The following is a 27,734-nucleotide window of genomic DNA, read 5'->3' on the forward strand; positions in this document are numbered from 1 at the left end:
TCAGTACTTTTACAGAGCAGTATCAGTATTTTTACAGAGCAGTATCAGTGCTTTTACAGAACAGTATCAGTACTTCTATAAAGCAGTATCAGTACTTTTATAGAACAGTATCAGTACTTCTACAAAGCAGTATCAGTACTTCTACAAAGCAGTATCAGTACTATCAGTACTTGTACTTCCTCCCGGTCAGGCTGTGCGGGCTGCTGTGATAAAGTAGTCCCGCAGGAATGTGCGGCTGAACTTCGGCTCCCGGGGCTTGGTGCCGCTCTGGGCCGCGGCCTGTGCTGTCCTCGGGCCCGGCAGCAGTGTACCGTGCGGGCAGCGGGGCGTTTTCCCTGCTCGACGTTGTGTTTGGCTCGGGAGCGTGAAATCAGAACAACAATAGAAGCAGCGCGGCGGAGGCGGAGGCGGAGGCGGGGGGAGCAGCTTCCTCGCAGCGGAAGGAGACGGCGGATCCCGCAGGACAATGTGAGACCGAGAGTTGATCCGACGCAGTTAGCGAGCAGCCAGGATGGATGCGGGGATCGTTTAACGCAAACCGCAGCGGAATCACAGCCGGACTTTCGTGTTTGAACCCGCATTTTCTGCCCAAGGAAGCGGCCGCAGCGATGGGAAGCCGGCGCTGAGGCGAAGCGGCGGCTGGGCCACGAAACGGGAGAAAGATGGGAGTCGCGCTGCGGAGCCTGTTGTTGTGGAGTTTTTGTCTCCTCGTCCGAGGTGAGTTTCCGTCCAAACTGGGCCTGGCTTCGGTTTTCCGTCCCGTGAGCGGCGCGGGTGGAGAAAAGTGTCGGGGGAAGCGGCTTTAGCGGGGGGTACGTGGAGCTGTGTCCCGGCCCGGGCCCGCGGTCCGGGGCTGGCTCCGCTCGGATCCAAGCTAACGTTAGCAGGCGGCTGTGCGTGCTTCCCCTCCCGGTGCTGACGGAGCAGGGAAACCGCACGGAGCCCGGGTTAGCTGGACTCCCCGCAACCGTCCGGCCTTTTCAGAGAGGGCTTGGTTTTTGAAGCAAGTTTGGGTTTTGAAACGGGCTCGGAGGAGCCTCGGGTCGACGGAGCCGCCGCAGTTAGCACAACAAATGCTACGCTAGCTGCCTGCTAGCTAGCCTGGTCTGATTCACCTTTACCTGCACAAATCTCGGCACGGTCCTGCTTCCTGTTGGGCTGCGGCCATGTGCCTCAGGTCCCGCACTGCTCCATTAAAAACCCGGTTTCTTGGTTTGACTGGACTGTCGGAGCCAGAAACGCAGGGTTGGATTAAAAACTCCGAACTTGTTTCTGTCTGTCCCTGGTTCTGTCCAGAGAAAGAACCGGACATGAGCCTGGAAGGACTCGGGCAGAAGTGGAGACCAGCTCTGTTTGATGAGTTTTGACAGCTGAGGATTATTGATTATTGGTGGCAGCTTCACATGATAAATCAGTAGAAAATCCTCATGTTTGTTGTCGATGATCAATCACCCTGAGCTGATGCTGATCAGATTGTCAGAGACACAAACACAATAAGATCAGTTCTGTCAGAAAGTAACAATGTGGACCAGAGCTCAGATTAAAACATGTTATTGATCTGATCATTGATTCATGGTTTGTCACCAAATGTCCAGTTCCAGGTTTCAAACATTATAGTTGTTTGCGTCTTCACTGATCCTGTGAGGGAACGAGATGAAAAAGACAGTACTAATAACGATACTAATCAATAAGACAAGACTAATCAATAAGACGATAGTAATAATGATACTAATCAATAAGACGATACTAATCAATAAGACAATACTAATATTGATAATCAGTAAGACAATAAGGAGCAGGAGTCATTGTTAGTTACTTCTTCTGTTGTTTTTATTAAGTGTTTTTGAAGTGAAGAACATCAGGGAGTCGTTTTGTCTGAGCTGATTCCAGAGATTCAGTTTATTGATAGAAAATAATCAGGGTTTGGTTGAACTTGTGTGTACGTGTGTACTGGCTATTGCCAGCTAATTAATAGATGTAGATAGATAATAGATCATTAGCCAGGGATTGGTGCCAGATGGATCCAGTTCCAAGGATTCATGAAGCTCCGTGGCCGAACGAGTCCGTGTTGGGTCCGTCCTTCACTGTTTAGTGGAGCCTCCTGAGAATCAGGCGTAAACAGGCTCCTGATAACTCGACGACAAACGTTTCTGCAGAGATTTATCAAGCTGAAACTGGCTGAATGTGACCCCCCCACAGTGAGGACAGGGTTAATCAGAAAGTCCTTCAGGTCGGTGCCTCTGATTAAACCAGTAATGTGTGTGAATTCAAAGAGTGGTGAGAATCAGATTTGCGGATGTTTCCTCCTGGCACAGTTTGGGCTGTAAACAGCCTGGAAGGACCTGACTTTGAGGTTTTTGATGCTGTGATTCAGTAAATATTTGGAAAGGGAAGTTCCTGTGGAGTGCAGTGAAAGCAGGCCGACTGGGGGGCTCGCGGCGGCCCCCTCTCTGATCCCACGGCGGGGTGTAGCTCTGGATGTGTCAAATTGTGGTTTAGGCCAAGATCCAAGATCCAGCAGAGAGTCTGCGGCTGATCTTTCCTCCTCAGCATCACGTCACCCAGACCCGAGTCCACACTGACTACGGGCTTTTTCTTAAAGCGGATTCAGGCCGCCAGCCTCATGTCACGGAGCTGGACAGGAGGCTCCCTCAGATCCTGGATGAGCAGTAAGGATTCTGCCCTGGTCCTGGGACAGGGGAGCGACTCTACAGATGGAGCTCTACAGGATGGATCAATGGAGGGACGGACTGGTCCCAGTACGAATGACAAAGATCCAGGATAAACTTCATTCATTTGTTTGTCTTCAGCTTTAACAGAGCTGCTGTTTTCACCCAGAAACCAGACGAACATGACAAAAGCAAAGGGGCAGAAAACATATCAAGAATTAGATTATAGGATTTTCGGAGTTTAATTTTAAGGCTTTTTAATAAATAAAGCTGATTGTAAAAGAATTGGAGTAAATATTAAGGTTATATAAATAATATATAACAGCAGATAAAGTGAGAGTTCTGTCTGATTTAGTCTTTTTAGTCTGTTTATTTTCCACCTAAAAAACTACAATTAAATGGTGTGTTTCACACTTTAAATGGTGTATTTTAAGGGTTTCCACGGATTACATTGTGTATTTTTGTGTTTTCTTCTGTTTAAATGGTGTTTTAAAGGTTTTCATGCAGTTAAAGTTGGCGTATTTTACGGGTTTACACCGTTTAAATGGTGTATTTTAAGGGTTTACACCATTTAAATGTGTTTTAAGGGTTTTCTTGCAGTTTAAGTGGTGTATATTAAGGGTTTCCAGTTTAAATGTTGTGTTTTAAGGGTTTTCTGTAAATGGTCTATATTAAGGGTTTCCACAGGTTAAGTGGTGTGTTTTAAGGGTTTTCCACCATTTAAAGGTGTTTTTAAGGGTTTTCACAGTTCAAGTAGGGAACTTTGCCGTATGATCCATTGTGTAAATTATGTTTTTCTGTCTCTTCCAGGCGTGCCTTTGCTACTCTATGCGAACCGGCGGGATCTTCGGCTCGTGGATGCGGCACATGAAAAGGCCAATGCCACCGTGGTGGTGGGAGGGCTGGAGGACGCCGCCGCTGTGGACTACGTTTACTCCAAGGGCCTCATCTACTGGAGCGATGTGAGTGAGGAGGCCATCAAACGCACAGTGTTTAACCAGTCGGGGGCCAGCACGGTCCAGACGGTGGTCCCGGGTCTGGCCTCTCCAGATGGCCTGGCCTGTGATTGGTTAGCGAGTAAACTTTATTGGACGGACTCAGAAACCAATCGGATCGAGGTGGCAGAACTGGACGGGTCCTTGAGGAAAGTTTTGTTCTGGCAGGAGCTGGACCAGCCGAGAGCCATCGCTCTGGATCCGGAACGAGGGTGAGTCCGACTCCCAGCAGTTAGTTGTTTTCATGTGAAACCCCCGTTTTCTGTGTGTGTCTGTGGTGGAGCCGCCTGTGCCGGTCAGATCTGTGAGAATACTGAAAGAAAATGTCCTGAACGCAGCTTCAGGCTCTGACTCCTGAACAAGAGGAGGAGGGTGTGTTTCTGCTGCTTTGTTTGGAGCTCGTCCTGGATCAGATTGGGTTGCAGGGCGGCCGTTGTCCACAGGATCCTTCTGGAAGCTGAACAGCGGCAGTGTTGGGATTTTTCTCCTGTGTTGTGAGGACGAGGAGCTCGGTGTCTGCAGCTCAGGAATGTCTGGTATCGGCTCGAGAGGGAGGGATGATAAACACTGAGGTTGGCTGCAGGGGCAGCATGGCCCTTGGATGGATCGACATGCAAACTAATGCTGCCGATACAAAAGCTTGCTAAGTCAGCGAGTCCCAGCAGGTGGTAATGTTCAGGTTGTGTTCAGCCACCTGGACGGGGCTGTAGTTTGCTGTGTGTGTTGTGCTGTTCTGTGTGAACATGGTTAGATGAGTTGATGACAGTTACCCATAAACCCCCTGCAGGCAGGGGAACGTGCTGCTGAACAGTTTTCTCAGGAGTAAAATGGGGAGTAGGTGATGTTTATTTCAGGCTTGGTTCCACCTGCTGGAGACCGTCACACTGTGCTCAGCGTCCACAGCACACACTCCTCTTCCTGTCCTTCATCGGCGTCGGGCCCCGTCGGACTAGGGTGGAAATCCATTAGGACTCAGATAAAAGAGGCCTGTAATGTATTCATTAGTTTTATTTAAATTTGAGGCTGGCGCTCTTTCTTCCTCTTCTCTCCTGGGCTGCTATTCATGGAAACTCTCCCTCCTCAGTGTTTGATCCACCACGGTATCGCAGATAAAAGTCACACCGAGCCGGCGGCTGATGTCACCCGGATAGTTTGTTCCGAGCTGTGCGCTTGTTTTTCTCAGCCTTGTTTTGGCGTTTAGTCCGATATGAAACAAACGCGAGCACGTTCATGTTGAGTCTTTCACTAAAGCTCAGTGTCAGCCGTTACCTCCTACATAAAGCTCTGAGCCTTCCTGTGTGTCTTTGAGTCTTTAAAGGGTCAATAAGGGGATATTGGTAATATAAAGAATTTAAAGGTGCATTTGATTTGGTACCCAAATCCAGGCCCAGGTGTCTCTCAGCTATACGACCCCCCCAGGACTCTGTGCTACCTACAGTCCTTCTGTTGTTATTCCAGCTTCTCTACCTTGTTTTGGTAAAGTCCGCTCCATCAATGAGCCCCCCCCCCTGCCGCCTGGCCAAGGTCAGAAGAAGCCAGTAGTGGTTTCCAACAGCAGCCATGGAGGAGTCTCTGCAGCTCAAAGTGGGAACGCTGTCCCCGGTCCTGGGTCCACGTAGCACTGATGATGTCACCCGAATGGTCTACAGTGAGCTGCGTGTCAGTCCAGGTGACTTCATATTTGCACCTGTTAGTGAGGTTACAGAACGACGGTGAAGCTGAAGAAACGGTGTTTGACCTTCTTCACTTTGTTGAGGTGCCAGCTCCTCCTCCGGCCTCTGCCTCGCATCCCCCGCTGTGTGTCCGTCCTCCGTCTCATTAGCATGAGTGCAGCACAAACCGAGGCCCGTCGCTGAGGCATGAAATGGGTTGCATACGTTCTGTTTTCTGCTGTTTTGTTTAGTTGCGTGCGTTTCACAAAGGCTCATTGTTGCCACAGCAGCTGTTTTGTTTTTCCAGCGGTCACCGAGCCAGAGGAAGGTACTGCAGCAGCAACAGTACACTTCCATGGCTGTGGGAGACGAAAACCTCTCTGCCTTCTTTTCTGCAGTCTGTGCAGTAACACCTGAGAAACATGCAGGCCTGCAAATATTCGGATTATCGATAGAACATTAGTCATTTTACAAGAACGTTGGTTGAAAAATCAGCCGTGTAGGTTGTGTCGCTCCGCAGTCAGTGAGTATCTGTGGAGCTGCTGCCTGAACAAAACAGACGCTTTGATGATCGTGTGTTGCGGCCGAGAGTAAAAACCATGAGATACCACATTTACCATGATGGAAAAAGGCAAACACTAGACTCATTTTCAGACTGGTCATAAACAGCCGTCAGCTTCGGGACCGTTTTAAAAATGGTTCAGTTCAGGAGTCAGTCATGTCAGTCCGCAGGCTCAGTCTCTTCGAGGAAAACTGGTTCTCCAAATCCACGGTGGAACGCAGAGCTGGACTCGGTTCAACCGGGATGATTAATGCATCAGGTACCAAACACAATGCAGCTCTTGTGGTGAGGGGGTGTGCTGTGAGCACGCCATTTCACTGCTGCTTTTTTCTGCCCGGCCTGGGCCACATTGTTCCGGCTGGGAAACGAGCGTTTGCAGTGCAGAGATCACACCTGTAGGAACCAGCAGAATGCCGAGGCGTAGTTTCCGTGTCTGTGTGACGCAGACAGCGGACCTTCAGTCATGGTGTGCACGTTAGTCACAGCTTACTGCTCATTTGCTTTGTTTGCAGTGAAACCCAACCAGCTGCTGTGTTTGAAGCAGTGGAGTCGTCGCTCCTGGGCAGTTCAAGCTTTTGTCCTGGACTCAATGGGATGATGTGGACTGGCCCAGCAGCTCAGTCAGTGGGTCGTTTTTTTATCGGGAACGTGAAGTTACACACCGTCACTCCTGATAACTGGGGAGATTCAACATCTGTAGGGCCAGAGCTCACAGACTGGCTTTAACCAGCTCTGAACTGGTTTCAGTTACACCTCACTGCTGGAATGAGCTGCAGCACACGCTCTGAAGCTTTGCTGTCTCGTGTCACGTAATGATACTAGTGATTGAATAAATTAGGGTGAAGTTTGTTGTTATGATCTTGTTTGTTTATGTGTAATTAGTTTTCAGGTCTGTCCTGCAGAGCAGATGTTGATCTGAGTCAAGCTGGACCAGTCAGATACAAACACCAGAGCCAGAGGTTTTGGGGTCAGCTCAGTTCCCAGCTCTTATAAAAATGTCTGTGGTTTCCTGTGACATCTGAAATATAAGCAACAAACAAACCAACCTGTGCAGGTGAAAACTCTCCAGGTCTCAGTAAGTGTGCTGGAATAACACCCTGTGGCTGAAACCAAATATAGTCGGGATAGACAGCACTGCTGCACAAGTTCCCACCAATGTGTTGCACCTTTTCTTTGCTTTCCCTCTGGCACGTTACCACTTTGCTTTGGACCAGTTCAACTTCAGCCCTGGACCTGAGCTGCTTCCATGTCAGTAACAGCTGAAGAAATGGGGGTGGTCCAAACTTTGGGTCTGTAGTGGCAGCGCTGAGGGTGGAGGGCAGTTGCGGTGTCTGATGTGCAGCTCTGGCGACGGCCTCAGCCTCTGCTGGATGTGGTTTTCATGTCTGCCGGGGTCTTCACCTCGCTCGGGCTCCAGCTCTGTTTGTGTTTGAAGCTCCCCATGAGAGGCTGTGGGGGGAGGGGAGGACGGAGCCCGCTGGTGGGGGAGGACAGAGGGGCCGTCCAGCTGTGATGGTAATTAAGGCAAACAAAGAGGAGAATTAGCTGCTCAGCAGTGACCCCCGCCCCCGTAACACCCCCACAGCTGATTATTGCACAAACGGTTTGGGCTGAGGCTCAATCAGCAGGACGTCTCAGGCCGAGCTTTGCCATCATGGCGTGACACTGGTTCTACAAAATTCAGCTTTTGTGTTTCACACCGGTGTCTGGTGAGTGAGCAGCTGATTCTCAGTGAAGTTTCTATAAAGTCATTTCGTGGTTTGTGTGTTTTCTGTCCTGTTTTGTGAAGAATTCCGTTTATTCCGAGCTGGAATGAGTTGGTGTCAAAATGGACAGAAAGTGTTTGTCACGGTATCAACAGGCGACCAGGCTGTTTTTGTTCCTGTCTTCACCTGCGAAGCTTTTTGTTGGTCACCTACATGTATTGACTACCTCTTGATGTTAATGGAAGCAGCAGCTGGAAACCAAATCAGTTCTCCAGTAACACAATAACAATAAAAACCATAAAAATCCATTTCTGCAGTTGAAACATCAGCGTTTCTCTCTGTTCGTCCCGGCGTCGGCGTCAACACCAGCTCTCGTGTCGGTCGCCTAGCAACAGCAGCATCAGTAAATGTCTGAATCCACGGCCGTCGCCGCGGTGAGTGTGTGTGCGTGTGTGAGAGGAAAAGTTTGTTGTGAAACCTGTTAGTGCCTGATCGTACTCCAGTCTTGGGAAAGAGTCATGTGATCACACACCTGGTAGCTCACCTGCTTGTTTATTTTAGTTTGGGTTTCTTGTTGTTTTTATGTTGCGTCTAAAACTTGGAGAGCTTTGATCCCACTGGGGTTTCTGGGTAAAATCAATAAATAATAAACTTTCTAACTCCATTCTTTACACCTGTGGATAAATGAGACCTGAATAATAATAAATACCTGTTTGTTTGCTGTGTCCTCAGGTACATGTACTGGACAGACTGGGGGGAGGTCCCAAAGATCGAGCGGGCGGGGATGGACGGCACCAATCGCTCCATGATCATCGATAAGGAGATCTACTGGCCCAACGGGCTGACTCTGGACTACAGCCAGCAGAAACTGTACTGGGCCGATGCCAAGCACAACTTCATCCACCGGTCCAACCTGGACGGCTCCTCCAGGTACACACAGCCCCACCTGAGAGCGATCGTTACCGCTGGTTAAACTAACAACAAACAAAGTCGGCCAAGGACGCTACAGGCTAGCATGCTAACCAGTGTGATGTTATCAGTGCAGAGTTTCAAGCAAGAGCTCACATGTTTTTAATGAATAGTGGCCTGGTTCTGGTCCAATGTTTCCTACTGTGTGACCTGCTGCTGTAAGTCTTACCCGTCCAGGTTACCCGTTGTTCAGTTAGGCATCAGGTGCTTCCTGGTTTGAAGGCCCCAAGAGGAGGGTCAAACCTAAACCTGTCTTGTGTGTTTTCAGGGAGGTGGTGGTGAAAGGAGAGCTGCCTCACCCCTTCGCCCTGACGCTGTATGAAGACACGCTGTTCTGGACGGACTGGACCACCCACTCCATCCACTCCTGCAGGAAACAGACCGGAGGCGAGCAGCGCGTCGTCCACTCGGACATCTTCTCCCCCATGGACATCCACGTCTTCAGCCCCGAGAGACAACACGCCTGTGAGTTCTGGCGTCCGAGCCCAGGGCTTTGAAAGCTCTACAGAGAGCTGTAGTCCGGAGTTGGATTCCAAGGTTTTAAGCTTCAGTTAACTCGAGTGTGTTTGTTCTGTCACCAGTGAGCAGCCCGTGCGTAGTGAAGAACGGAGGGTGTTCCCACCTCTGCCTCCTCTCTCCGGTGAAGCCCTACTATCAGTGTGCCTGTCCCACCGGAGTCCAGCTGCTGGAGGACGGGAAGACCTGCAGAGATGGTGAGCGGTCGGTCTCTGTTGCTAAATCATCTGTGGCCCTTTAGTTTCAGTTCAGGGTCCAGGTTTGTTGCTGGGCTCTAAGAATTGTTGAATGTCTGGAATTTTAGGAATGGAGGCTTTTAAAGTTCGTTGTTGGAGGAGGCTTTTGCTTTGAAACATTTGTGGAAATCCAAAGCCTCTTCCATGGATTCAAGAATCTAAAGCTAGTCTGTTTCCTTTAGCTCCAGATCAAAGTTTTGGTTATGGACACACCAATTTGGATCTTCAGATTCTGATGGTTATCTCCTCTGGAGTGGAAACACTCGAGTGGAACCAGAAAAAATCCCAAATTTCCTCAAGTGCGTCAGTGAAAGATGTAGAAAGTTGTAGATTATCTTTTATTTACATGAAGAAAAAGAAAAACACAAAAAGTCCTGCTTGTGTAACATTTCAGAAGAATTGGCCCAAACGCCCAGATTGAATTCATTATCGTGGGTGAGCGTCGTGTTCCTGCAGCAGATTTTGTCTGTTTCAAACTGGCACCAAACCTCATTTTCTTTTTCTCTAATTTAAAAAGTCTGATGACGTGTCTGCTTCGCTTTGCTCCCCCTCATCATCATCATCATCATCATCATCTTTGCCGCCGTCATCTCCCGGCGGTCTGAGCAGCTCAAGCTGATGTTGGACTGACCTGCGGTTGCCATAGTAACCCCACCCCATCACCGGGCGGGCTCTTTGAACGGCAGCCCTGGACGTGTCCCTCCGTCTGGCTGTTTTATTGACATTTTTGGTTCGATGGAGGACGGGAGGCGGAGACGTTTTAGTGAAAGACGGGATCACATGCCCCCCTGCACACAATGCTTCCTTTCACTGCCACACTTTAACCATTTCAGCCGCGTGTGTTTGTTTCTTAACCCAGGGTGTGTGTGAGTGAGAGCGTGGCCACGGTCTGACCGGAGGGGTTGACGTTTATAGTTTGGCTGCAGCCACGTCTCTCCACCAGCTGACCACACCACGCTCTTTCTGGCATGTTCAAACTTTTCTCATTTGTTGCTTTTGTTCAGCCACAAAAAACGGTTTGAACTCAGTGAACGGATGATTTGGATTCAGGGATTTAAAGGGACAATCTGAGAAGTATTTAACTTTATTTACTCATTTTTGTACATGTACTTCTTGTGTTTATGTTACAGTGCTTCTGTGGTATGGCCATTTGTTTTTTACCATAACAGTATTTCCATTAACACAAGGGTTCTACTAAAGAAACTGATGATGGTCCAGAGTTTGTTTCTGCAGAGACACAGACTGTTGCTGTTAACGAGGGCGTGAACAACGACGAGATAACAAATGAACACGAGGACCAAACATGCACAGACAGATTACACTGGAATGTGTTTCTGCTACACATTAACTCAAAGGCTGGTTTGAAGGTTCAGATGTAAATTATCCAGTTTGTCCAGTTGGTGACACACGTCTTCCAGTCCACAGTAACTCGCTCCATCAAGAGAAGCCGCAGGGGGAAATGTATGAAATGATAAGTGACGCATTAAAACTTCATGACATAAAAAATCCCAAATCATGTGTCACAGGTAAACTCATAATATTTCATATGGTCGTTTTTAAAGCCAAACCATCGAAGGTTTCGTCTGTCCACCAGCTCTGATGCCTTGTGACCAGGTATCAGACGGTCTTGGACAAACGTCGTTGCAGTGTGAAATTCTACCTGGCAGTTTTCAGTTTGTCTTGACTCACAGTCCAAACTGTTGGCAGTAAAATGTGTTTGGGTGAACTGAGCCTTTAACGCACCGTCTGTTTTTTCCTCACCTGGTTCTGAGTCTTCATCTTTCCGTTCTTCTTCAGGTGCGACGCAGATGCTGCTGCTGGCTCGGCGAACAGACCTGCGGCGAATCTCTCTGGACACTCCGGACTTCACGGACATCATCCTGCAGGTGGACGACATCCGCCACGCCATCGCCATCGACTATGACCCGGTGGAAGGGTACATCTACTGGACTGACGATGACGTGAAGGCCATCCGCCGCTCCCTGCCGGACGGCAGCGACGCCCAGTTCGTGGTGACGTCTCAGGTGAACCACCCCGACGGCATCGCTGTGGACTGGATCGCCCGGAACCTTTACTGGACCGACACCGGCACCGACCGCATCGAGGTGACACGGCTCAACGGCACCATGCGCAAGATTTTGATATCTGAAGACCTGGACGAGCCCAGAGCCATCGTACTGGACCCAGTGGCCGGGTGAGTCTGGTTACAGCAGGATCATTCTGGTAATGAGCCGTTTGTCTGTAAACACTGGTTAGTGCAGGAAACAATTCAGGATTTGTCAGAAAACAGAAGCTCTTCAGGTTTGGGATTGTAGGACGACGGCTCAGGCCGTTATTAGAGAAGAGACTCATCAGATGATTAGGAAAGGAGCTGAGCCCTGGCTTCACCGCCAGACTCGTCTGATAAAGTAGCTGCTGTTTGTTTTTAGTGCAGGCAGATGATTCATGCCACAAACCTGCGGCGTTGACCTTCTTCTCTGTTCAGGTACATGTACTGGACCGACTGGGGCGAGGTGCCAAAGATCGAGCGAGCTGATCTGGATGGCACGGAGCGAGTGGTGATGGTGAATACCTCTCTGGGCTGGCCCAACGGCCTGGCACTCGACTATGACGAACGCAAAATCTACTGGGGAGATGCCAAGACAGATAAGATCGAGGTTTGTGTTTTGTTTTTACTGTTCTGGCTCTGCTGAGATGAGTTTTGACATTGTGTGGGTGTGCGCTCGTGAGCGCAATGAATGCTGGGAATTGTCGTTCTCGACCACCTGCTGCGTTCACGCCGGCTCCTCGCTGTTAACTGCTGAACACGACGGCCCGGAGACACGTCGATACTTCCTGTCAGTCCTCAAAATAAAGTTGCAGCAGCAGCAGTCCAGAGTGTTTACTGCACGTTTGGCCGGAACACACAGGCTGCCGGTACGAGGCAAGAACATATCAGAGCTTTACTCCTAATATTTCATAACATTGTCACATATTTTCTCGTCACGTGTGTGAAAAGAGAAAACTCTGCATACTCTGGGATGAGTTTGTGTTTTTTTTTTCCTAGTTTGACACTTGTCAGTCTGAGCGGCTCGTCTTCCTGTTTCGTCCTCGGTCGTTCACAAAGCTGTTAAACTTTTTCCACATCATGTGTTCAAACCCACATCAAAGCTGCGAACACGACTGTTAAACATCGGGAGGCTAAACGGGGCTGACAGTCCAGTTAGGGATGAAAATATAGCTCGAGCTTTCTCTTACTCTGCGGTTTGCATCCTCACGCCATCTAACCACGTCCTTAGGGGCTTGATTTTCTAGGCCTCCTCTGGGGGGAGGCGCGACCCCACCCCACCCGAACCGCCTGTCCGGTCCCCACAGAGGCGGCAAACCCTGTGAATGTGAAGGTGGCGGTGCTGGTCCTGGTGTCCTTCAGTGGGGCTGGGAGGCTGCAGGGGCTGAGGGGCCTCCCTCCTTCAGCTTTCTCTGAGGACCCGGTTTTTGCGGCGAGATCCCACATCTGGTTCCGATTGTGGCCTGCACTCCAGCTGCGGTCGGCTCTGTTTAGAATAGGCCCAGAATCTGAAACCGTCGCCGCACTGCGGTCACAACTCCCAAACCAGCGGAGACCTTTTGGCTGAGGCCACCGCGCTGAGGATGGAAACTTCATTTTATATTTATACACGACTCGCAGTGTGTGTGTGGACGATGTTTCCAAAGATGGCGGCCGGCCAGGCAGAGGCTGTTCTGGGAGCAGCGAATAGCGTCGCTCCACGCTGTGCTGATCAGTGTCAGGAGCGAGCAGATTACAGGCTTCTCTGTTTGTGTCCTCGCTGTAGATTCCTCACATTTCTCCACTGTTGACACTTCAGGTCCCGCTGCGTGGGTCACCATCAGGCCCGTCACACATGTTCACGTGGGGGGAAGCAGTCAGACATGCAAAACTTCATGGAATTTTTATTTTCCCTTTTTTCTGTCTGCTTTTGTGTCTGCAGATCGGACAAAATGTTCAGATCCAGGATCTGTTCCTTTTTTCCTGAGCCACATTCACAGGACAGATAACATTTACACCGAAAGGAAAATTTGACTGGTTTGGGAAAAGATATGTTGAAACACGTCAGTCTGTGCAAATGAGAATCACATTTCAACAGTTTCACCAAAATATCAACGAAACATGGACTGAAACAGGTCTGGATCCGTTTCCTCGCTGATTAATGTGCAGATTATTTTTAATCTGATATTTGGTCTAAAAAAGTCCAAAATGGTATTGTAGTTTCCCACAGAGACGGGGTGAATCGATCAATCAATGAATGAATGACGGGAATCTTGCTGTGTGCAGACAAGATGCCAAGTTTGGGGATATTTTGGCTGTTTGAACATTTAATTGACTTATTTTAACTCCATTTAGATGAAAGAAAACATATCTACCATATCTTGACGAACACTAAAACACACAACACATAAAACCAGAGGCGAGGGCTCCTCAGGGTTGAAATTAATGACGACAGCACGTACCCAAAGACTGAAGTCAGCACTCGGGTCGTTGAATGTTTTTTCCATCAGCTGTTTTGAAGCTCTGGGTCCGGCCTGTAGGAGCTCTGTAGCTCTGACACGTCCAACTGTGTGAGAGGAGAAGAAGAAGGAGGAGGAGGAGGAAATGTGGCGGCCATGTGCTGCCATCGTTTGTTTGCTCCGGCTGTTGCTTCTAATTAGCGGTGCTGCGATGTGCTGCTTTCCATCAGTGTGTGTGTGTCCGCAGCACCGGGCATGATGGGAGCTGAGGGGCAGGAAACGATACCTGTCACTGTGTTTTTATTCTGCACATCACACATTGCACCACTGCTGCTTCTCCACTTTACTGCACTGCTTCCTCTAAATACTTTGAATCCTGGTATTAACATCTGGATTCCAGCGTTGAATCCAGCTCCAGGCGCCATTATCGAGGTTTAATTAGCATTACGTCCATGGTTCAGTCAGTCTCGTGCACGCTGTCTCACCCTCTGTCTGTGTCCAGGTGATGAACATGGACGGGACAGAGAGGCGGGTGCTGGTGGAGGACAAACTCCCTCACATCTTTGGGTTCACCCTGCTGGGCGACTACATCTACTGGACCGACTGGCAGCGGCGCAGCATCGAGCGCGTGCACAAACACACCGCAGAGAGGGAGTTCATCATCGACCAGCTGCCCGACCTCATGGGACTCAAAGCCACTTACGTGCACGAGTCCTTCGGTGAGTCCAAACAGCATTACAGACCAGCTGGAAGGGGTCCAGGCTTTGATTTTCCAACTTCAACAAACGGTTATGGCCTAAAAAATGTTTCACTGCTTTATTATTGTCATTTTTGGTTTTACCGGATGAATTTTGAGTTTGGTTTTAAGTGCTCGTGTCTGAGTCAGTAGGGAAAAACCACTGCGCTCTCTTTCCATTGGTTTTCTGTTTATCTGCACAGACGTGATGTTTCCAGCAGGGGCAGGTGAGAGGAGGCTCCAAACCTTTGCTGCACTGTCCTTTTTCATTTATCCACTTTGAACTAATTTATCTGTTTATGTGTTTGGGGTTTTTATATTTTTTGCTAGTTGAGGCAGCTCACAGTCAGCTAACAGTGGATCGCAGCGCCCCCCACCAGTCTGCTTCATACTGAGCAGGACGTCCCCGTAAAACTCTCTAGCTGCTGTTTGTTCTGTCGGTGCTAACAGGACCAGGACAGTACTCATTGTTTAAACTTGACCTCTGGTATTAGGTTGTTGTTCTCCAGTCAAACTGCAGATGTCCGCGCTGGTCCCTGAAAACGACGCCAGTGTTGACCCGAACCATATTAACTTAACTTTCTGCCTCCCTGCTCAGGTACCAACCCGTGTGCAGAGAATAACGGCGGTTGCAGCCACCTCTGCCTCTACAAGCCTCTGGGCGTTCAGTGCGGTTGTCCCATCGGCCTCGAGCTCATCGCCGACATGCGGACCTGCATCGTGCCCGAGGCCTTCCTGCTCTTCTCCCGCCACACCGACATCCGCCGCATCTCCCTGGAGACCAACAACAATAACGTGGCCATCCCGCTGACCGGTGTCAAGGAGGCCTCAGCGCTCGACTTCGACATCACTGACAACCGCATCTACTGGACCGACATCACTCTGAAGGTGGGTTTCTGATAGGTGGGAAATAATTGATCTGTCAGTGAATGTCGGTTCAGTCTGAGCAGAGTCGTTTAAAAATTCATGGAACTTGTCTCATGGTTGTTCGTTTATGTAAAAAAGAGCCGACATGATCAGATGTTGTAAATCCCAGATGTCGGCAGCAGCTGAGTCTGATAACCAGACTGAATCGGACCTTTTGTCTCCCCCTGCAGACCATCAGTCGGGCCTTTATGAATGGCAGTGCACTGGAACACGTGGTGGAGTTCGGTCTGGACTATCCTGAGGGGATGGCAGTGGACTGGCTGGGGAAGAACCTGTACTGGGCCGACACCGGCACCAACCGCATCGAGGTGGCCAAACTGGACGGGCAACACCGGCAGGTCCTGGTCTGGAAGGATCTGGACAGTCCACGAGCTCTGGCTCTGGATCCTGCTGAAGGGTGAGAACTCGGGCTGATTCTCCATTAGGATTTATAAGGAATGAAAAACAGAATAAAACCTGAAAAACTAGAAAAGCTGAGATGAAACGTAAAGAACTGCCATGACAGGCAGTCACTGCTAAAGACAAAAACAACATGTGGAGTATTGAAAAAGCATTTCAGGTGGAAGTTAGCAACGTCACCCGTCCACTCTCCACAGGTACATGTACTGGACCGAGTGGGGCGGGAAGCCCAAGATCGACCGGGCAGCGATGGACGGGACGGGAAGGATCACTCTGGTGGCAGACGTGGGCCGGGCCAACGGACTGACCATCGACTATGCAGAACGCCGTCTGTACTGGACCGACCTGGACACGACGCTCATCGAGTCGTCCAACATGCTGGGTAATAAATGCATCTCCTGACACACTGATGGTCTTTACGTTGTAAATGTTCCCATCAGCTAATCGTTCTGCTCTGATATCACAAAATAGTCCTGGCTGGCTGCGACACCGCGTCAGTGTTTCATACAAGTTTCAGCAGCTCGGCCGCAGCGCCCTGTGTACACTAGACTCCTCTGAACCAACCTGCTGTCACTGAGACAGCAGGATGTTTGTCTTTCAACTTTCTTATTCAGATAATTTTCTCATGGCTTTGGATTTCAAAGGGAACATTTCTGTGGGTTTTATCTCCGGTTGTTTTTCTGTTTCCCCTTCAGGTCAGGACAGGGAGGTGATAGCCGACGACCTCCCGCACCCTTTCGGCCTCACCCAGTACCAGGACTACATCTACTGGACCGACTGGAGCCAGCGCAGCATCGAGCGCGCCAACAAGACGAGCGGTCAGAACCGCACCGTCATCCAGGGCCACCTGGACTACGTCATGGACATCCTGGTGTTTCACTCGTCCAGGCAGGGAGGCTGGAACGCCTGCGCCTCCACCAACGGACACTGTTCCCACCTGTGCCTCGCCGTCCCCGTCAGCAGCTTCGTCTGCGGCTGCCCTGCACACTTCTCCCTCAACTACGACAACAAGACCTGCAGCGGTGAGCAGCGCCAGGTCCCACCTGAGCTGAGCAGAGCTTTGTGATCTGCGTAACGTCAGCAAACACATTCTGCTGCTGATTCCTCAGCACAAACTAGAAAATGGTTGTTAATTCTATTCAGGCTCCTCCCCCCTCTGATATTAGTGGGAAGGGACGGACACGCACTTTGGAAACAGTTGCTAAAATAGTAAGAATTATGAATGAAGCCACAGCACCATTAAAAAGATCCACCTGGCAATGAAATTGGCTTCAGATAAAGTCTAAAACATCCAGAAGTCAGTCGGACGTTGCTCCGTGCAGATGTTTTATTTCTCTTCTGTTTTTGTCTTTCTTTCAGCTCCTACTTCGTTCCTGCTGTTCAGCCAGAAAACAGCCATTAATCGCATGGTGATCGACGAGCAGCAGAGTCCGGACATCATTCTGCCGATCCACAGCCTGAGGAACGTCCGCGCCATCGACTACGACCCGCTGGACAAGCAGCTGTACTGGATCGACTCCAAGCAGAACGTCATCCGCCGAGCGCAGGAAGACGGGAACCAGGTCAGTGTCTGTCGGCGGCGGCGGCGGTTGGTTTCAAATCGAGCTGTTTTGTCCACTGACGCCGTGTCTCTGCTCTCAGAGTATGACGGTGGTGTCGAGCTCTGTGAGCGGACCCACTCAGGGCCTGCAGATGTACGACCTGAGCATCGACATCTACAGCCGCTTCATCTACTGGACCAGCGAGGTCACCAACGTCATCAATGTCACCCGCACGGACGGCAGCAGAGTGGGGGTGGTGCTGAGGGGGGAGCACGACAAGCCCAGAGCCATCGTGGTCAACCCGGAGAGAGGGTCAGTGTTTTCATAGCAGCAGCCAGTTTGATGATCAGACCGTGTTTTGTTGGATCCATCTGATCCTGAACAGGAACTAAAGTTATCAGATAAATGTAGAGCAGGAAAAAGTCAAGGATGAAGTAGCACTACATGGAAACACTCAGGTAAAGTACTAATACCTCAGAGTTGGACTTAAGTACTTGATGATACGTGCAGCATTACTTTCTATGACTGGCCAGATGTATCTGGACGCCCCTGCTCGGTGTGAATGCAGTCTTCATTGTAAGAGTTACAGCCTGGGATGACCCGTATATCTGTGATTAATGTGCTCAGGATCATTTTAACTGGATATATTCAGCTGCTGCTGGGTCCAAACCAACACTCTGCCTTGTGCACATTAATCACATTTAGGTTTTGGGAGGCAGGAGTGATGCATGGCTGCGTGCTGTTACATTTTATCAGAAGATTGACTTTATTTGCTGTTTTGCCAGATTTCCTCTGTAATTGAGCATTGAAGCTGGAGTTAAATCCAGTTCCAGGAAACATTAAAGAGCTTCAGATGTTGCTGTGAGCTCTGCAGACACGGGCAGGTAGCTCTGAAGGCTGGACAAATCCTGACGAGGACAACAGGACGTGAGGAGCGTTTTGTTTGTCTGCATCTTGTTTCTGATCACACAGTAATTTGTTCTTGTTGTTGTTTCTCTCCGGCTCATGAAGCTCTTTAAGCTCGGCGGTGCAGAGTTGCTTGTTTGGAGCCATAATTGCAGGGTTTCCTTCAGGCCGGGGTTTGTGCAGTAATCTCTGGGTCATTGTGTGGTTGAGAAATGAAGTCTGCAGATGTTCTGGTTCCTTTAGAGCCCGGAGAGGAAAACACACGAGAAACAAACATCCACTGACACTGTGAATGAATGAGAAGACGGTTAGCAGCAGTCAGGGCGTTTTCAGGCGGGTTGGTCTGACGCCGTCTCCTCCTTGGCTCCTGCAGGTACATGTACTTCACCAACCTGCTGGAGCGCTCCCCGAAGATCGAGCGCGCGGCGTTGGACGGTACGGAGCGGGAGGTGTTGTTCTTCAGCGGTCTGGGGAAGCCCGTTGCTCTTGCCATCGACAACGAAGTGGGGAAATTGTTCTGGGTGGACTCGGACCTGCGCCGCATCGAGAGCAGCGACCTCTCCGGTGAGTGTGACGGCAAAACTGCAGCTTGAAGGTAGAAAGAATTTTTCCCTGTTTTTGTACAGATTAAGCAAATCAGACTTAAGCAACATGACTTCATTGACATCAGTGACTTTCAGAGGAGCTGGGAGGTGTTTTTTCCCTTTGGACAGAGCCAGGCTAGCAGTTTCCACTTGTTTCGTCTTTGTGCTAAGCTAGGCTAGCGGTTTCCACTTGTTTCGTCTTTGTGCTAAGCTAGGCTAGCGGTTTCCACTTGTTTCCAGTCTTTGTGCTAAGCTAGGCTAGCGGTTTCCACTTGTTTCCAGTCTTTGTGCTAAGCTAGGCTAGCAGTTTCCACTTGTTTCGTCTTTGTGCTAAGCTAGGCTAGCGGTTTCCACTTGTTTCCAGTCTTTGTGCTAAGCTAGGCTAGCGGTTTCCACTTGTTTCCAGTCTTTGTGCTAAGCTAGGCTAGCGGTTTCCACTTGTTTCCAGTCTTTGTGCTAAGCTAGGCTAGCGGTTTCCACTTGTTTCCAGTCTTTGTGCTAAGCTAGGCTAGCTGTTTCCACCCGTTTCCAGTATTTGTGCTAAGCTAGGCTAGCGGTTTCCACTTGTTTCCAGTCTTTGTGCTAAGCTAGGCTAGCGGTTTCCACTTGTTTCCAGTCTTTGTGCTAAGCTAGGCTAGCCAGTTTCCACTTGTTTCCAGTCTTTGTGCTAAGCTAGGCTAGCGGTTTCCACTTGTTTCCAATCTTTGTGCTAAGCTAGGCTAGCTGTTTCCACCCGTTTCCAGTATTTGTGCTAAGCTAGGCTAGCGGTTTCCACTTGTTTCCAGTCTTTGTGCTAAGCTAGGCTAGCGGTTTCCACTTGTTTCCAATCTTTGTGCTAAGCTAGGCTAGCTGTTTCCACTTGTTTCCAGTCTTTGTGCTAAGCTAGGATAGCGGTTTCCACTTGTTTCCAGTCTTTGTGCTAAGCTAGGCTAGCGGTTTCCACTTGTTTCCAGTCTTTGTGCTAAGCTAGGCTAGCGGTTTCCACTTGTTTCCAGTCTTTGTGCTAAGCTAGGCTAGCGGTTTCCACTTGTTTCCAGTCTTTGTGCTAAGCTAGGCTAGCGGTTTCCACTTGTTTCCAGTCTTTGTGCTAAGCTAGGCTAGCGGTTTCCACTTGTTTCCAGTCTTTGTGCTAAGCTAGGCTAGCGGTTTCCACTTGTTTCCAGTCTTTGTGCTAAGCTAGGCTAGCGGTTTCCACTTGTTTCCAGTCTTTGTGCTAAGCTAGGCTAGCGGTTTCCACTTGTTTCCAGTCTTTGTGCTAAGCTAGGCTAGCGGTTTCCACTTGTTTCCAGTCTTTGTGCTAAGCTAGGCTAGCGGTTTCCACTTGTTTCCAGTCTTTGTGCTAAGCTAGGCTAGCAGTTTCCAGCTGTGCTATGTTTGTATAATCTTGAGCTGACCTTGTGTGTCCCTGTCCACTCCTCCTGCCTCCCCCTGCCTCACCCCTTGGTTCCTCACCTGTTTTGTTACCTTGGCTCCTGAAGGCTTTGCCCTACAACCTTGTTTTGCTTTTTCCCTGGTGCTGTTTTTCAAATCCAGGAGCCAATCGCATCGTGATCGCAGACTCCAACATCCTGCAGCCGGTCGGCCTGACGGTCTTCGGGAACCACCTGTACTGGATCGACAAACAGCAGCAGATGATCGAACGAATCGATAAGACGACGCGGGAGGGACGCACCAAGGTCCAGGCGCGGATCGCGTACCTGAGTGACATCCACGCTGTGCACGAGCTCGACATGAGGGAGTACAGTGAGTTCAGACACACAGCTGTTCATACAAACACACTGAACGTTTTTATCAGTCGGGTTTCTGCTTCTTGCATAAAACCACGTGTATGAAAGTCTCCTTTTAGTTTTTCCAAACTACACAGCACATGAAAATATAAGGATATAAAATCAAGTATATAAAATAAACTGGAACGTTGAGGTTCATTGAAGAATAGCTTGACTGACTGAGTCTGAAATGGTTCCACAGTATTTGGCACGTTGCACCTGATGTAAACAATGAAAGCCGATTAAAAACAGATTCCTCCTGCCAATGGTGCATCATCCAGGTGTCTCAGGTGGATTTGTAGGACCCTGTCTCTCTGACTCACCTGAGCTTTGTTCTTCCAGGTAAACACCCGTGCACTTGGGACAACGGTGGCTGCTCCCACATCTGCATCGTGAAGGGCGACGGGACGACCCGCTGCTCGTGTCCCGTCCACCTGGTGCTGCTGCAGGACGAGCTCTCCTGTGGAGGTGAGTGCTGTGGAACAGAACCTACTATAGCTCAGAACCTGCTTTTCCAGGGCGAATGTGTGAGCGTCCCGGTGTGTGTCGCCCTCAGAGCCCCCCACCTGCTCCCCGGAGCAGTTCTCTTGCACGTCCGGCGAGGTGGACTGTATTCCCAAGGCATGGAGGTGCGACGGTTTCCCGGAGTGCGATGACAGCAGCGACGAGGTGAACTGTCCCGTATGCTCCAAGTCCGAGTTCCAGTGCGACAGCCGGCAATGCATCGACCTGAGCCTCCGCTGCAACGGGGAGATCAACTGTCAGGACCGCTCCGACGAGAACAAGTGTGACGGTGAGACTGCCCAGCTTGGATATCGGAGTAATTTACTATTATTTCTGCAGGTCCTATGGTCTAAATGTTTGCAGGCATTAATTTAAAAATTAGCAAATTTAGTCTGAAAGTTTAATTTACAAATGAAATATTAACTTTTCTGGCAGTTGCAGGTACTGAGGCTGAAAGCAGCAAAGACCTGTCACAGATTATTAAAGATGCAAAGCTGCAGAAACACTGGGAACGTGTCAGAAATTCAGTGCTGGTGACGATGCCCAGAGAGTGTTGTTGGTGTTGTGGTGTGTGTGTGTGTGTGTGTGTGTGTGTGTGTGTGTGTGTGTGTGTGTGTGTGTGTGTGTGTGGTGTGTGTGTGCGTGTGTGTGTGTGTGTGTGTGTGTGTGAAGGAGTCTGAAGTTGATTCTGGATGTTTTCTTGCAGTGCCCTGTCCTCCTGACCAGTTCACCTGCTCCAACGGTCAGTGCATTGGGAAACACAAGAAGTGCGACAACAACATGGACTGTACGGACAACTCTGATGAAATCGGCTGCTGTGAGTCAAACGCTGCTCGTCTTCCTGCCTTAAACTGATTGGAGCTCCCTTTTTTTTTTTTTTTTTTTCTTTATAAATAGTGTTTTGAGTATTATTACCTATGCCATCGTTTTTTCCTCTGGGGTTATGAACCTTCATAGAATCATAAGCGACAGAAACAGAAATCGTCTCTGTTTGGACCCTTTGAATAAGGAACTTGTCAAATGAAGGTTTGAGTTTCAGCTGCAGCTCATATTTGCATTAACATCATTCTTCTTCTGTGGTTTCAGATCCGACAGAGGAGCCACCTCCTCCGCCCAACAACACCATCGGCTCCATCGTGGGCGTGGTCATGGCGTTGTTCGTGGTGGGCGCCGTGTATTTCGTGTGCCAGCGTGTCCTCTGTCCACAGATGAAGGACGACGGCGAGACGGTCACCACTGACTTCGTGGTGCACGGGCCTTCGTCGGTGCCGCTGGGATACGTGCCACACCCGAGCTCGCTGTCCAGCTCGCTGCCAGGTCAGATGCACGGCATGAGGCTGCGCTCGCCATGCCCTCTTTAACAAACACCACACTGACATTTGTCCTGTCCACAGGTATGTCCAGAGGGAAGTCTGTGATCGGCTCCCTCAGCATCATGGGTGGGAGCAGTGGACCGCCATACGACCGCGCCCACGTCACCGGAGCCTCGTCCAGCAGCTCGTCCAGCACCAAGGGCACCTACTTCCCCCCGGTGAGTGCCGCACTTCCTCTTTTTTACTGCACGGAATCTGGTTCTGTAGTGACCAGACTTCATTTTGGTTTGATTACAGGGAAAAGTCCTGCTGCTTTTCATTTTTGTCCAGAGGAGAAACTGTTGTAATTTGTGTTTCCACAGATCCTGAACCCTCCTCCGTCTCCTGCCACGGTGCGCTCGCAGTACACCATGGAGTTCGGCTATTCGTCCAACAGCCCCTCCACACATCGCTCATACAGGTACGCTCGCCCAGGGCCAGCTCCGCTCATCAGCCTCTGCCTCACCGAATCACTCAAATCCTAAATGTCTCTGGTCTCCATGGTGTTTAGGAGAATACCAGAGTAATGAATCTGGTTTTGAGTGTAATCGCTGTGGGTTCCCAGTGTGCCATGTTGTGAAGCGGAGGAATTCCTGCAGCACATGAACATTTACAACAATCCCTCCGAGTTCAAACACAAGCTGCTTTCAAAGTCTTGAGTTCTTAGTTTTTCTCCCCCACAACCATGTGAAATGTTAAACTGTCGTCAGGTCGACTGTCGGCTCGTTGGTCGCCGTCGCCTGCTTATGGAGGAAAAGTGTTTTTACAGGGATCCAGCATCTTCACCTGCATTTCCACTGCAGGAAGCAGGGACTGAACATAGTTTGATGTGTGAGGGCCAGAGAGCTGCAGCAGTGTCAGTCATGGTTCAGTCCGCAGGAAGTGCAACAACAACACTGAGATGTTTCTTCATGCCTGGAAATTGTGTCAAAGGGCGTCGCTGATTTCAACAACACACGTTCAGCTGTGAGCTGCCGTGTCTGCTGCTTTGTTGTCTTTGGGTTTGAGATGTTTGAGCTACGACAGAACCTGTTAGTCAGGGTTCTGTTCCCTGTGGACAGAACCAGGCTAACCGCTGTTGTTTAACATTGACAACATTCAGTGCAGGTAATGTTGAATTAGTGACCTGTTTTAACCGCACATGCACATACACACAACTTCCTGTTCCCCTTTAAAGGAACAGTTCAACATTCAGTGAAGGCCACTTCCTGCTGAGTCGATGGTCGGACTGACTCCTCTCGTTTGACAAACTCTAATCAGCTGAGTGAATGTTGAGTGTGTTTCACTGAACACGCACTGAAACCAAACTGGGGGTTTTACTGCAGATATTTGTCTTTTAAACAGTTTGTGGTTCTTTAAATCCTCCTAAAGCGTTCCTCTCTCTCTCTTTCTCTCTCTCAGCTACCGGCCCTATACCTACCGCCACTTTGCCCCGCCCACCACCCCCTGCAGCACCGACGTGTGTGACAGCGACTACACGCCGGGACGCCGGGCTCCGCTAAAGTCCAGCACCGCCGCCAAGGGCTACACCAGCGACCTCAACTATGACTCGGAGCCTTTCCCGCCGCCGCCGACGCCCCGCAGCCAGTACCTGTCGGCGGAGGAGAACTGTGAGAGCTGCCCGCCGTCGCCTTACACCGAGCGCAGCTACTCCCACCACCTGTACCCGCCGCCGCCGTCACCCTGCACGGACTCCTCGTGAGCCACACCCTCCTCCGCACAGCTCCGCCCCCTCACTGTAAATAGCAATTGTGCATATATGAGGTTAAAAATGGGAACGAGACTTACGTTTACTAAATGTGACAGACGAGGAGCGAGTCCAGGAGGAAAAAGGAAACAAAGGAGAAACGGAAGCTGCAGAACATTTGTACATTGAAAAAGAGAAAATCATATTTATATATTTTCTATACAGTGTTTACTGATAATGCCATAGAGGTTTGTATTAAGAAATTTGTACATTTTCTAAGAAAAGGTTTTATTAAAAACAACACAAATATAAGTTGCCTTAACGCAGGAGACGAGGAGGCTGAAGGACAAAGAGCACATGATGGAGCGTGAACAGCGGGACGATGAACTTATCTGATGCCAAATATGAAAAACAGCTGGACCACCCCCCCACCCCCGAGGTTCCACCCAGCTGCGGCGCCGCACGGCGTTCTCACACACATAAATTGGATCGGCAGCGGCTGGGGACAGAATGTGGTGCTGAGGTGATGGCCTGCTGTTCTGTTCGCTGCGAGCGTGAGTCGTGACGCCAGGACTGAAGCAATAACACTTCACGGCACATACTCATCAGCCAGTGTCCAACAGGCCTGATGAATCACTACAAAACCCAACAAAGACGAGCACAGCGGCTTTCTTCTTCTTCTCGTGCTCATTAGGACCCAAGTCCACTCGTGTCCCCTTGGGACCTCGGTACCAAACACTAAAGCAGAGGTCAGGACGGTGTGACGTGATGACGCTCAGACAGGATTTAAACCAAAACCTACGCTCGTGTTTGTTCTGACTGCAGCTGGGTCCAGTGGATCCGACACGGGGCAGTCGTGGCTGTCCCTCCGCTCCTTCACACTGGTTTTCTCTCACTTTCTACCCGTGGAGGAAGCTGTGTATCCCAGCAAGAACACGACCTTGTGCCTGACCAGTTACATGTTCATATCATTTTTTATTGTAGTTGTTGTTACTCTGAGGGAAAGACAGAGGAAAAACCAGTGCCCACTAAATGCTATATAGTATTTTTGTACCACATATTGTGTAGATAACATATTTATAAGCTATATAGAAAGTCATTGTAAATCTATCCATTGAGTTCTTGCAGTACTTTTCATTCTGTCTTTTTTTATATTGCCTCATTATATTTTTCTACAGAATATCAGTCGGAACGTACAGCGACAATCTCAGACCCGTCAGATCCAAGAACATATTCAGGTTTTCAGTGTCTGTTCATGTCAAGTCGACCTGATGTTTGAACACAGTGGAGGCAGCCGGTTCTTTGTAAATCTGTTCTTGTCTTTGAGTTTCTCGTGACGAGTACAAACGTGTGTGTTTTTTTTTTTTTGTTGTTTTCTTTCCTAACACACCCTGTTGTCGTCTGATGTCGGAGGAGAGTTTTCCTGTTCCCTCGCTGTCGTCAAACGTTGGGTTTGTTTGTCGGAAGAGGAAGAACACCACCAGCATGAATCTGAAGACAATCGAATGCTTTACAAACACATCTGCAGCATTTCCAGCTGTGCAGAGGCCAAATGTGTCCCCAAACTGTCCTTTACTTTAAGACTTCCTTCTCAGAACAGACCTGCTACAGACCCCAGTGTAACAATCCGACCCCTTTTAGAAGATTGAAGTGTAGATTCTGAGTGAAAATTCAAATCTCACTTCTCTGAAGAGAAACCACTAAATGTCAGTGACGCTGCCTGACGTCCAGTCGGTCTCGGTCCAGTACACAAACACATTTCTGGCTTCCTGCTGCCTCCGTGCTCCGTCAATATCTGGCCGCTTCGTGCACACCTGTCAGCCGGCCGAGAGCTACCTGTGCTACAATCACTTCTCCACACACGCAGGTGTTTTCAGGCCGGCTGCGCACACACACGTCCTCTTCAGACGAAAACATTTTGGGAGACGTTCTCATTCTCTAACTGCACTTTACAGGACTGTTGTTTTTTTTTTTTTTTTTTGTTTTTTTTTGTTTTGTTTTTTTTTTTGCTGATTTCCGGTACAGAACTTCTTCACTTGTTCAGCTGAACTTGTGTAAGGTGGACGTTTGATTTGTGACTAGAAGAGTCTAAAATGATGACTGAGGTGGTAAAGAGGAGATTTCTGACTGTAAACATCAGGTCTGGCTGGTTTCAGGGAGTGTTTTGGGTGATTTGTTCCTTCAGATGACGTGTATGACGCTCACGTCTTTTTACCTCGTCTGTTCCCTCAGATTGGGCTTTTGTTCCACTTTCTAAAGACTAAATGATGATCTTTGTCCCCTCCTCCCATCTGAGCATCGTCTGCTTAACTTTGTGTTATGTGATGGCAAACATGCAGCCTCCATGCATTTCTGACAAACTGAAATAATCTGAGGTACTTAAGTCAGTTCAGAATCAGCAGATGAGTGATGTGAGGGAACTGAGATGTTCAAGGGTACTAAATAAATGAGTGAAATAAAGCAGGTGAAGAACAAAAGTGGCTGGTTTGCAGGGCTGGGGATGATTGCATAATTCATACTAACATTAAAAACCTGAATTTGACATGTTTTCCATGTTCTCTATACACAAGCAGGTGTCCAAGAGCTTTGCTGGCCAAACACAAAGCATGAGATTAGCTTTTCTTAACAAGTACAGTTCACAGTGGGCACCTGAAACTTTGATGTAGAGTTCGATCTGAAAACACAGATTTACAGTTACAGTTTTCGAAGTCCAACAGAAGGTTTTTGTATCAAGGTTTGACGCCCAGCTCTGCTCATTTGTGGGAATAATTTACCAAAAGATGTTCGTCCAGACTCCAGTAAAGCTTTGGTAAGAAGGTGCAGTCGGTCAGAAACTAATCAAACACAGAAATGTGAGGCTGAGTTGTTTGTACAGATTCTGAGCAATGTGGGTGAAAAGGTTTAAAGAAAGTGGAAATGTAAAAAGATTGAAAAAGGCTGTCATTTTTTTAAAAAAAGCACTTTTGTCTCCAGGTTTATCGGAGGTTCGAACAGAAAAGAGAGGTTTGTCTTTTTTTTTTTTTTTTTTAAATGTTGTCCTTCGTCCGTTTTGATCTCATGGTGCTTTGTGGAGATGACCAACCACTAACTCTGTGTTTTTATATGATGACTGCTTTGCCCGTAAACCAGAGGATCAGATGGACCTGTACAGCCTGCCACCATAAGCTGTTTTAACTCATGAAATGCTGATTTTTTTTTTTTGTTTTTTTTTGTTTTTTCTTTCTGTTAATTATAAAGTGAGTGAACTTTAAAACCTCAGTGACTGTGTGCTGATTGATATTTGGATATGGGATGTATAGGCTAATTATTATTTACGGTTTACCATATAATCCTGCAAGGATGACAGCACTGGTGCAGAGAAATATATCTTCAGTCCTGATCGCCATGAATCTGAACTTGTACTGAGGAGCAGTGTGAAAAAATTATTTAATTCCCAGACGTCACGTTTAGTTTGTGCAGGTCGTTTCTTTTCAACGCTGTTCTTAAGTGTAATGTTGATGTTTATATAAAGAACTTTGTGATCACTCCTCCTGATTAATACA

General features: G+C 48.9%; 1 protein-coding gene across 1 annotated transcript; it reads left to right on the forward strand.

The window, feature by feature from the left end:
- The first annotated feature begins 242 nt into the window (after positions 1-242).
- Positions 243-27,646, forward strand: lrp6 (low density lipoprotein receptor-related protein 6). The gene is made up of 23 exons (XM_026326998.1): positions 243-717; positions 3,480-3,876; positions 8,317-8,514; positions 8,822-9,018; positions 9,135-9,266; positions 11,103-11,499; positions 11,791-11,962; positions 14,293-14,509; positions 15,125-15,414; positions 15,624-15,850; positions 16,050-16,234; positions 16,548-16,874; positions 17,212-17,414; positions 17,494-17,705; positions 18,673-18,863; positions 20,417-20,626; positions 20,992-21,117; positions 21,206-21,442; positions 21,860-21,970; positions 22,240-22,470; positions 22,548-22,684; positions 22,829-22,926; positions 23,907-27,646. The coding sequence occupies exons 1-23, from the start codon at positions 663-665 to the stop codon at positions 24,205-24,207; spliced, it is 4,851 nt and encodes a 1,616-aa protein (XP_026182783.1). The 5' UTR covers positions 243-662; the 3' UTR covers positions 24,208-27,646.
- The last annotated feature ends 88 nt before the right edge of the window (positions 27,647-27,734 follow it).

This window comes from Mastacembelus armatus, chromosome 23 (assembly GCF_900324485.2).
Source record: "Mastacembelus armatus chromosome 23, fMasArm1.2, whole genome shotgun sequence".
Lineage (NCBI taxonomy): Eukaryota > Metazoa > Chordata > Actinopteri > Synbranchiformes > Mastacembelidae > Mastacembelus > Mastacembelus armatus.

Excerpts from the sequence above, each read along its gene's own strand:
- lrp6 (XM_026326998.1), top strand. The coding sequence starts at position 663 with ATGGGAGTCGCGCTGCGGAGCCTGTTGTTGTGGAGTTTTTGTCTCCTC. Across the intron at positions 3,877-8,316 it reads GCTCTGGATCCGGAACGAGG|GTACATGTACTGGACAGACT; the intron begins GTGAGTCCGACT and ends CTGTGTCCTCAG. Across the intron at positions 11,963-14,292 it reads CCAAGACAGATAAGATCGAG|GTGATGAACATGGACGGGAC; the intron begins GTTTGTGTTTTG and ends GTCTGTGTCCAG.